Source organism: Poromitra crassiceps (genome assembly GCF_964638095.1).
Source record: "Poromitra crassiceps genome assembly, chromosome: 30".
Taxonomy (NCBI): domain Eukaryota; kingdom Metazoa; phylum Chordata; class Actinopteri; order Beryciformes; family Melamphaidae; genus Poromitra; species Poromitra crassiceps.
This window is the reverse complement of record NC_139652.1, coordinates 11,158,218-11,169,096: the sequence shown is the minus strand read 5'-3', so window position 1 is coordinate 11,169,096 and position 10,879 is coordinate 11,158,218. Positions and strand designations below refer to the sequence as shown.

Sequence of the window (10,879 nt, the reverse complement as noted above, 5' to 3'; positions counted from 1 at the left end):
TCATAAGATTTTTTTTTGCACCCACTAATTATTGCTCTTCTGCCGCTATATATATATAAAAAAAAAAGATTCAAGGTTTGTTTTATAATCTTAATTCAAAGTCTAAAATGGGTTAAGTCACATAAAATTCGAGTTTGTAAATCCATTCAGATCTTTTATATTTATTATCATATCAATTGCTAGTTTAGTTAGCGGCTGTGGCTCAGGATGTAGAGCGTGTCGTCCAGCAACCAGAAGGTCGGTGGTTCGATCCCCCCCGGCTCCTCCAGTCCGCACGTCGAAGTGTCCTTGGGCAAGACACTGAACCCCAAATTTGCTCCCCCGATGGCTGTGCCAGCACCCTGCGTGGCAGCTTGCCGCCCTCGGTGTGTGAATGGGTGAATGTAGGCACATTGTAAAGTGCTTTGGATAAAAAATATTTTGAAATACGGCAGAAATACAACAAAATGTGAAGAATGTTAAGTGAGTGAATACAATCAAGACCTTCATTTAACTGTCCAGTACAGGGGTTTTCAAAGTCTGAGACTGTGGGCCTCCCCCCAGACCAAGCTGGGAAAAAGTTGCCCCCCCCCCCCTCGCTCAATTCCTGGATGCCTATGGGATCATGATTATGTTATTTGATCCCATAGACACTCAACAATTGAGCCAAGATAGCTTGATGTTGCTGTTTCACATACTTCAGAATACACCAAATACATAAAAAAGGTCTGTCTGAAAGCATTTGTTTGTCTCTGACTCTGGGAAAGTTGGAAAAACTGTCAAATTCCCCCCAAAAGACTATCTCTGAACGACCTCTTTAACCAAATCACACACATTTATTTTGATTACTAATGTAATAACTCATGTAAAAATGTCCCATTTCCATTCACTGAGCCTCCCCTGAAACTGCTTGGAGCAACCCCCCCCCCCCCCCCCCGGGGAGGCCCGCCTCCCACTTTGAAAACCTCTGGTCTAGTATGTAATATAGGTTAAAAACAAAATGTACCGTAAATTCCGGACTATAAGCCGCACCGGTGTATAAGCCGCACCTGCAAAGTTGACTATTTTTTTCTTATATAAGCCGCACCGGACTATAAGCCGCGGGTGTTTTAATGGTATTTTTTTTTTTTTTTTTTTTGTGTTTTAATGTTTAATTACCATATGTAATAAATGGAAGCTCCCATTTATTAACATTTCAACAAAACAACATAACACAACACCACCTGTGTTGTTATTTACAGTGCACACAGTGTCATACAGTGTCATACAGTGTCATACAGTGTGGTGAAAAGAGGGCAAGAGAGGAAATTAAAACAGAAGTGGATTTAAAGTTAGAAAGAGTGCTAAAAAAAAAGTTTTTTTTTTTTTTTTTTTTTTTAATCCATAGATAAGCCGCACCGTTATATAAGCCGCAGGGGCCAAAAAAGGGCAAAAAACGGGAAAAAAGGTGCGGCTTATAGTCCGGAATTTACGGTAATCTTGTTTTGATTTAATTCAGATATAATGGTCTAGTAGTCATGTTGTCTAGCAAGGGTCCTAGTGCACTAGGGATGCTGAATTCTTTAACCACTATGATTGAATCTAACTCTACTTCTTTTAGATGAACACAAATCCCTGTGTCAAAAGTAGATGCAGTCGGTCACCACCCTATCAGCAATATTGACTCATTTGGGAGAAAGAGGTCATGGCTGGTTTAAGCACGTGTGTTTTGCACCATGTGTTCATATTCTAAACTAAGAAGTAATCTTAGTTCTGCAACTGCTTTTGAGCCCCCTTCATTAATTGGCTTTATTCCAAAGCAGGATTGGAAGGGTTAGCTGTCAATCTTTAGTCCGGCAGAGGCACTGCTGGCCCTAAAACCACCCCTCCCCCACCCCTCTCAGAGCAACGCAATAATAGAGCAGTTGTGTGGATTTATCCCCGCCCCCCATCCATTTGAAATAAGCTTCATTAGACGGGTCTATTCACACAGATTACATGCTGTCCCACTTTACCTAATCTTAACCTCTGACCCCGAGGTGGACAAGTCACAATCACGTATGGCTGCATCCCCCGCGCTTCCTCATTGTACAGGTTCCTGTCCGTGATGTTGTTGCAGGGGACCCTTGTTTTTCTCAACTTCTGCGTTTAGAACACGGGAGTTGTGTTGATTCGGGACCCTAAGCTTATGGAAAATATGAAAACGGGTGCACATATTATTCAATGCTCTGTGCACTCGGTTTACATTTGCATACAGCCAATATCTTATTAGCCCCCTTATGTCCACATAGTAGACTAGACTGTTTGAAAGATTACATTACATTAGGCATGGGTCCCACTCTGCCATACTATGTCTGAAATGAATATGCTAAGATGAAGTTGGACTTTAGATGAATATATATATATTTCATTGCATTCATTCAGGAACTCCTGTGAACCGCATCCCCATCATGGCCAAACAGGTGCTGGACCTGTACAGGCTCTACAAGCTCGTGACGGACAAGGGGGGCCTGGTGGAGGTCATCAACAAGAAGATCTGGAGAGAGATCACCAAGGGTCTCAACCTCCCCACCTCCATCACCAGTGCCGCCTTCACCCTGCGCACTCAGTAGGTGTCTCTCTGCAATTGTTGGTGCTGTTTTTTCTTTTTTTTTAAGAAAAGGGATCCACCTTCAAACAGAATTCAGCTTGGGCGTTCGGGTAGTGTAGCGGTAGATTCCCTGCCTACCGACATGAGGGTCGCAGGTTCGCGCCCCCGTGTTACCGTACCTCCGGCTTGGTGGGGCATCCATACAGGCACGATTGGCGGTGTCTGCGGGTTGGAAGACGGATTAAGGGCATGTGTCCTGGTCATTGCGCTAGCGCCTCCTCTGGTCGGTCGGGGCGTCTGTTTGGGGCGGAAGGGAACTGGTGGGAATAGCGTGATCCTCCCACCTGCTACGTCCTGCCGGTGAAGCTCCCCGCTGTCGGGTGAAAAGAAGCGGCTGGACAGAATTCAGCTGGGCAAAAAAATATATATATATTATGAACAATGCTCCCACCGCTAGAACAAATACCTTGTGAAGTGCAGAAGCTCCTCTGGTAATGTTATACGTTTAATTTCACAACCTCAGTGACTTTATTCTTAATTTTTGTAACGTTTGAATTGATTATGCACTCATAGCAGCATGGCAGGCAGTAGATGCATGAGCTGAAATCTTAATGTTTTTCTAGAACTTTCCTCACTGCTTACTGAGACAAAACCTTTACACCTTTACAATAATTTTGCAAAGTAATTTGATCATATAGAATAGATCAATAAACCCACCATTTTTTCTCGCTCTCAGATTAGTTTAGAGTCATTCACGCTATGTGTGCAAGTCTAATTGAGATAGAGGGGGTGACATTTTGATAAGTGATAAAACCCCTCAGCAGTATTCAAGTGGTTTCCAAAGCATGGTCTTTTAAGGGGCCCTTTACACGAGGACAGTTTCTGGAAGAAACGACACAATAGCGTTTCCTTCACACCTTTTCCTTCACACCTTCTCCCCGTTTACATGAGCGCTGTTGAATTTTTAAAACGCCATAATGTACATGCCAGGTCACTAGGTGGCAGTGTGATCACCTTATTCTTTGCCCATACAAGGACGCTTCTGCATGACGTCATTTCGTAATCGTTTTTCCGGTTTTAAACCCGGAAGTAGAGTACGCCTACCACAGTCATTTAGACTTGCCAAAAAGCTGTTTTCAAGCTAAAATAAACCCCAAACTGTTTAAAGTTTTAATATTTGTCGGGTGAGAACGTAACACATATGTGACCAGTTGATCAGAATAACGCCTATTGGAAATCTTTAACGAGCAGCGAGGACCGGGAGCGCTGACTGTGACTTGTCAAACCCTACTGCTACTGGTAGTGAGAAAACACTGTCGACGTGCTTTTGTAACTAACGTTAAATGCCGACCGGGTACAGCCATCGGCTCCTCGCAGCAGTAACGTTCTGAACATGTAACTGAAGTTGGCCGCAGTGTAGCTTAATTCTGAATGTTGCCAAACTTCATTCATACTGACGTTTTATTTTGAAAATGGTTGCCAACTCGCGCACGGCTATGACGTAATCGCGTGTGTCGCGTGTGCAGGCACGTCAGAGTTCCTGAAATGAGCCGTCTTCAAGCGATCACATGGAGCGATCAGCGGGAAGCGTCCTCAAGAATTTCACTCTGGAGGGTGGTTTCAAAATGTGTCGTTTCCTAAGCCCAAATTCGCCGTCGCCGTCTAAAAGGGAGGCACTAACGATACAATAATTCCCCGTCACCATAGGAAACCGTCCTCGTGTAAAGTGCCCCTAAATCTCTTCTAAAACACATTTTTAATAGACTTGCTATTGTCTAATGATGACTTTTTATGACAGTTTTGTAACTGTGTTTGAGAAGTGCTATGTCTCTTCTACAGTGTTTTGTAACTGTGTTTGAGAAGTGCTATGTCAGTCAAGATGATTATGAAACCGTTCCATGTAGGTATATGAAGTACCTGTACGGATTTGAGTGTGAGAAGAAGGGGCTGAGTTCTCCAGGTGAGCTCCAGGCGGCCATCGACAGCAACCGCAGAGAGGGCCGGCGCCCGACCTACAGCAGCACCCTGTACCGCTACTCTCCCTCCCCCAGCTCCGCCCCCCACTCCCTGCTCTCTCCCTCCCCCAGCTCCGCCCCCCACTCCCTGCTGTCTTCCCCCAAGATGCAAAGCTCCTCCGCCCGGCACAACGGTCTCAGTTCATCCCTCAGCCCATCTTTCAAGAGAAATGCAGGTATGTGGAAGTGTGCGCATCCATGTTGCAATTTGTATTGGATTTGAATTTGATTGTCTCCCTAGCCAAAAAGCAAAAACAAAACCAAAAAGCGGGGGGGAAGGGGGTCTAATTGACCTTCAAAACTTAGGCCATGTTCACATTACAGGCAAATCTGATTTGCTGATAAAGTCATTCATCATCATTATCTTGATTGGTTTCCCAAATCTGATTTGGGAGTGTGTCCGCACTGCCACAAATCTGATTTTCAAGTCGGATCTGTGTATCCAGACCTCCATATGTGGTTTGGGACAAGTGACACAAATCAGACTTGGAGCGTCCAGACTCATAAAGCCAATCTGGATAGAATCATTAACACATTGAGTGCCAGCCATGTTTTCATTCCTGTAGGTAAGTTGTGCCAGGGGTGTTTTTGACGATTCTGGCTCATTTTAGAACAGCCGAGGATTCTTTTCTGTTAAGAATTCATGAACACCAATCATCTAAAAATAACTAATAGAATGTGTGCTTTCTCTGTCTAAAAGAGTTAGTTTGCAGAGTTAGTAGTTATGTAGATATTAGCCGTTGAGTACAGCATGGTTTCAGCGTCTGGAAATTTATTCAGAGATAAATGGCTTTTTGTGAAACAGTCACTTTAACCATTCATTTTTGGCATCAGTAAGACCGTCAGACATTCTAAACAATAGTTTTGAACAGTAATTTCCTCCATAACAACAGGAAACACCCCTCTCATTCAAACTCCTCCCTCCGTGTGTCTTCTCCTCCTTCCTCCTGGCTCTAACAGCGGGCGTGTCAGAAGCGCGTTGCTGCTGCCTGCCTGCCTGTCTGCCTGTCGGGCAAGACGAGTCTGAAATGGATTACTGTAAAATCGCGTCGCCATTTCCTTGAATGGCTTGCTCCCGCGGTGTGTGTGTGTGTGTGTGTGTGTGTGTGTGTGTGTTCGCGCGTTGCTCCGCGGCTCTGGGGGGAAGGGATCTCTGTCCGTTCTGTGTGTGTGTCTCCGGGCTTCTGACTGTAAAATCGCCAAGCCATTTCCGCGGGAGGCGGCTGCTTTTGGTCCCGTGGCTTTTGGGTCCCGTGGCTGTGGCTTCTCTCTGTCTCTGTCGCCACTTAGTGGTCGGTAAAATAGATTACACACATGCTCTTGCTCCAAATAGTTATCTCGAAGATGTAAAAGGGGTTGATTGATGTCCCACCGTCAAAAAAAATAAATGTTTATGTAAGACGAGTTAGCTCGTCCTTGGCACTTAAGCGCTGGATTATGTAAGACGAGTTAGGTCGTCTATGGCACTTAATGAGTTAATAGGTCACTAAAGTTCACAAATCAGATTTGGCCTCCTAGTCTGAACATGGCCTTAGTGGTACAGATCTGAAATCTGTCGTATTTTCTGTTGCATCTCAAAATTAGTGGCACTCTCAATCTTATTATTATTATTTTTGCCTAATATGAATCGATGAGTTTCAAAATGTTTGTTCCAACGTTGTACATCTAAACAGTACATTAGACGATGCTTACGATTCTTAAAGCAGCTTTCAACTTGCTCATATTATTGAGCCATGATTGAGCTGCCTGCTGCCTTACGTCTGTTCAGTGTGACTACTTTGTGATGAACCAAGTGGACGTGGGGTGCAGTGGGGTACAGTGGGGTACAGTACATGTGCTGTAAACGTCCCGCCCCCCACACGTTTAGAAGATCGATAACGACTCGGTACAAACTCTGCGAAAATGTAAATTGAGACAGATGTTGTTTTTTGTCTGTCCCAGGATTTTCAGGTTTATACAGTGTTGTTTATTTCTAAAAGAAGATTCCTGTTTTTTTCCCACTGTTTTTTCCAATGTTGCTTTCCTGTGTCCTGCACATTTTCTTATGACATTTGTAACAGTTGTCTCTCTGATTTGCTCCCATCAGATGACATGTCCATGCCCATGTTACCCAGCCGGCTGCCCATGGCGCTGGCACTGGGACAGCAGCAGCAGCTGGCACAAGCTGCCACCCTGGAGCATCTCCGGGAGAAGCTGGAGCGCAGCGGCGCCGGGGTGGTCCACGCGGCCGACGGGCCGGACAGGAAGAACATGGCCCGGCTGGCAGAGGAGCAGCAGCGTCTTATGCAGCAGGCCTTCCAGCAGAACCTCCTGGCCATGGCCTCTCACTTCAACCCGATGAACCTCAAACTGAACAACGGCCACGGTGGGTTTAGCACTCAGTCACTCTGACTACACAGACGCCGAGAGCCAAAAGTGAAACGTCACTTCCTGCTTTCTCGCTGTACCCAGCGCTGCGAAAAAATATGAACGCCGGTGGATGGAGAATAAGGTCACTTTTGAATTGTGCCACGGGGGGGGGGGGGGGGGGACGCTAATTTTGTCCATTTAAAACATAACTTTGCATGTCAAGAAAGTCACAGTTTGTCGTCAAACTGAAACGTAGGGGTTAGTTTCGTATAAAAACGACAGCTCGTGGAAGCTCGTGGCATGTCGCCGGTCTTCAGCTTTGCCGGTAGAGAAAGTGACGTCACTTAGGCGACAGTGTATGTAGTTAGTCTTTCTGATTGATAACTTCTAGTGCAACAGTTTGGCGACAAACTGCGACTTTCTTGACATGCAAAGTTATGTTTTAAATGATCAAAATTAACGTTGGCACCCCCATGGCACAATTCAAACGGGATCAAAAAAGTAACCTTATTCTCCGTCCACCGCCATTCACATTTTTCGCAGCGCTGGCTGGTACAGGGAGAAAGCAGGGAGTGACGTTTCACTTTGGCTCACTTTGGCTCTCTTTGGTCCCCTCAACATTACCGACCATGATGTTGGGGAAAGTCCATGACACGGAGTGTTTTCTCCCTTCAGCCACAGAAAGCAAACAGGACTTGTCGCTGAGCATCTCCACCAACGGAGCTGCCAGTATCAGCGTATCTGTGGAAGTCAACGGCACCCTTTACTCAGGTGAGTCAATTGTTAATGCAAATATGGCCTCTGTGTTTGGTTTGACAGCTGGTAGTAAGCAAGTGTCTTTGGGCATGTTGGCAGAAACCAGTGCATGAGCAGAAACGGTCACATCTAATGGTGGTAGATGGGACAAAAATAGACAATACGATTTCCTCAAAATTCCAAAGGGAGAAATAAAACGAGCAATCAATTGTGCAAATTCTGCAAAAAGTGACAAGCTAGTCATATGCATAATCAGGGATGCAAACTAGTCACCTTTAGGTGATGGTCACCTTTTTCATCCCAAAATAGGAGAATGTCTAAGTGGTTTTATGTCTGCCCTGGTATCTGTCAGCTTTTTCACTCTCTGTGACCTTGCATCCCTGATAATAACAGCTAGTTTGCCTCTGCTTTTCACTATACTCTTATCCCCCAACAAAGACATGTATGTTAGGGTTAGTATTATTATTAATTACCGTAATACACAGGACAAGATGTTACTATCCCATGTGCCAAAATCCGAGGAAAAACACATTTAGAAGCCCAATCCAGAATAAAACAAGCTAACAGGCTAACAAACCAATAAACAAGACACAAATCACCAGTTACCTACCCTAGCCAACAGCAGTATGAAGCATGTCATTGGGGTTTTCAAGTGGGCACCTTCCTTCACCGACGTTTCGTTAAGTTAGGCCCACGACACCTCAAGAAGGCTTAACGGTGTAATCCAGCGTCCTGGAAACACCCCCCTCCATGCTACCACCGCACAACTGCATAACGGCAGCACTAAGACATGTATGTTAGGGTTAGCAGCACTAAGACATGTATGTTAGGGTTAGCAGCACTAAGACATGTATGTTAGGGTTAGCAGCACTCCTGAAACATGGTGGTGCGTGCTAGGGCTGTGAATCTTCACTGGCCTCACGATTCGATTCGATTACGATTCAGAGGGCTACGATTCGATTCGATTACGATTATCGATGCATCTCGATGCATCTTAAATCGATGCATCACTTTTTTCCACAAAACATGATTTATTTTTTCTCACTTTCTTTTTTCTCACTGTGTGGCTACTTTTAAAATAAAAGTGCATTTGGAATTGCATTGTATTATGATCCATAATTAAAATAAACAACTGCATGTACTTCCATTATATTTTATTTGATTATTAAAAAATATATATATATTATTATTATTATTTTTAAATAATCGATTTTTGACATTTGTGAATCGATTATTTTTGGCACCCCTAGTTTTTTGGCACACACAGCGGATTGGCTCTCCCTGGAGTGACGACATTTCATTGTCCAACTATTCAATGAAGGCATTCTTCTTCTTCTTCCACTGCAGGAACGCTGTTTGCCCAGAAGTCACCTGCTGCTGCTGCTGTGGCGTCGCACACCATCACCCCTGCAGGAACAAGCGGGTTCAGCGCCCTCTCCTCACATAGCCCCTCCTCTTCATCCTCCTCTTCCTCAAAGGGACCAAGTTAAGGCTCACTCCTGGCATTTAAATCTGTCCTTAGTGAAATAATTGAGTGCTATATATATATACACATACCTCTCTTGACAGACAACAACTAAGGACTGTCTATTGATATCTAAATTAGTTGTACACATTTGGCTTCCCATTTGTACACTTAAGCAATGCAGTCATTTGGGGAAATCAGCGAACACACAAAGCAGTTAGAACTCTGTTGTGTTGTTTTTCCCATTATTTTTGACAACATAATGTGCTTTAAATGAGAATCTTATCAGGAGGACATTGATATATTTGACCTTAAAGGCTTTTCAAATGAATTAAATGGAGATTCAGGTTAACAGTTTACCTTAGTGCCTGTTGGAAGCTATTTTGAGATGTAGCCATATATTCATGTCTAAAGGGCTTTGCTTCGAAAGGCTTGTTCAAAAGCGTCTTTAGAGCAGAAAAGAGCATGGTGAGTGTCAATGCTCTCTAGCTATCTACAATATAATAGCATCCATCACTTTCCATAGCCATCAACAAAACAACTTAGTTGTCAAAGTGCAGCTAATGAAGACCAAAAGAAAGGCCATGGCTTGATGTGATAGCTCCCATCTGTGACCATTTTGCAGCAGCCATTTTGTATCCCGCCTAGTGAACATTTGGTTTGGAACATTTGGGATAGGATTATGTTTTCAGTGTTCCGCAGAAAGCTTGTATCTCGGAATTCGGAAAAATATCGAACAGGATTTGGTTGGATTCTTTTCTTTGATTTGGACATTTTACACTGCACAATTAAAGGATGGGTTTACCGATGGGGAATATGAATATATATTAATTCTTAAAAAATCTTAAATTTCGAATCCGTTGAAATTTTTGAAATTGCTTGTTCACAGCCAGAGGGAAAAAAAAATGAAAAAAAAAAAAAAAAAAAAATGGGCCAGGTGACGCGTTTCGACGCGAAACGCGTCACCTGGCCCAATTTTTTTTTTTTTTTTTTTTTTTTTTTTTTCATTTATTTTTTTCTCTGGCTGTGAACAAGCAATTTCAAAAATTTCAACGGATTCGAAATTTAAGATTTTTTAAGAATTAATATATATTCATATTCCCCATCGGTAAACCCATCCTTTAATGATTTGGCTTGGTCTCAAAGGCAAGCTATGAAACTCATTACATCCATCCTCATTACAGCAAAATTTGAAATGCAAGGTTTCTGCTGGAAACGTATCTGAAGTGGAAGTGATAGAACAGTTACCTCATTTGACTTTCCATAGTGGGAAGTAACTTTTCTCAGGAATTTTCTCTGGACCAGGGTGGACTCCGCACTGTGTGTTCGCTCATCACTGTTGTACTGTATACTGTATTGCTGTGTTGTGTTGTATTTTATACTGTACCCAAACACAGAGAATGTATCTTTAATTAATGACCTCAAGTTTTGATCCGAAGAGCATGTTGACATTTGAACACTGAAACAGCGCTACCTCACTCTTTTACAGAGATATGTAAGACTTAATGCAGCATAATCTGCATAATTTGTGCTGAAGAACATTTGGACAATCAAGTAGACATTATCATATCTCTCAATGCAAACAAATGTCTCTGAACTCGACAAGTCTTGATGTTAAAGCCTGTTTTGGTCTTTGCTTAATGTATTTCCTATATGGACATGGCCATGAGGAATAAAAAACAACTTGTGTGTAATGATTTCCACGGAGTCAGTGTTGGTGTTGTTGGTAGATCTTTACTGCTTTTG

The 10,879-nt window shown here is 43.3% G+C and overlaps 1 protein-coding gene across 1 annotated transcript in view; it reads left to right on the top strand.

Moving 5' to 3' along the window:
• Nucleotides 1-9,158, top strand: part of LOC310800386 (AT-rich interactive domain-containing protein 3B-like) — a gene marked incomplete at both ends in the record, with an annotated part of 19,912 nt that extends 10,754 nt beyond the window's left edge. The window contains 5 exons of the mRNA XM_083662987.1: nt 2,383-2,566; nt 4,453-4,739; nt 6,650-6,928; nt 7,594-7,683; nt 9,016-9,158. Coding sequence (XP_083519113.1) covers nt 2,383-2,566; nt 4,453-4,739; nt 6,650-6,928; nt 7,594-7,683; nt 9,016-9,158 — 983 coding nt within the window. The remainder of the gene's footprint in view (nt 1-2,382; nt 2,567-4,452; nt 4,740-6,649; nt 6,929-7,593; nt 7,684-9,015) is intronic.
• Between the last annotated feature and the right edge of the window lie 1,721 nt (nt 9,159-10,879).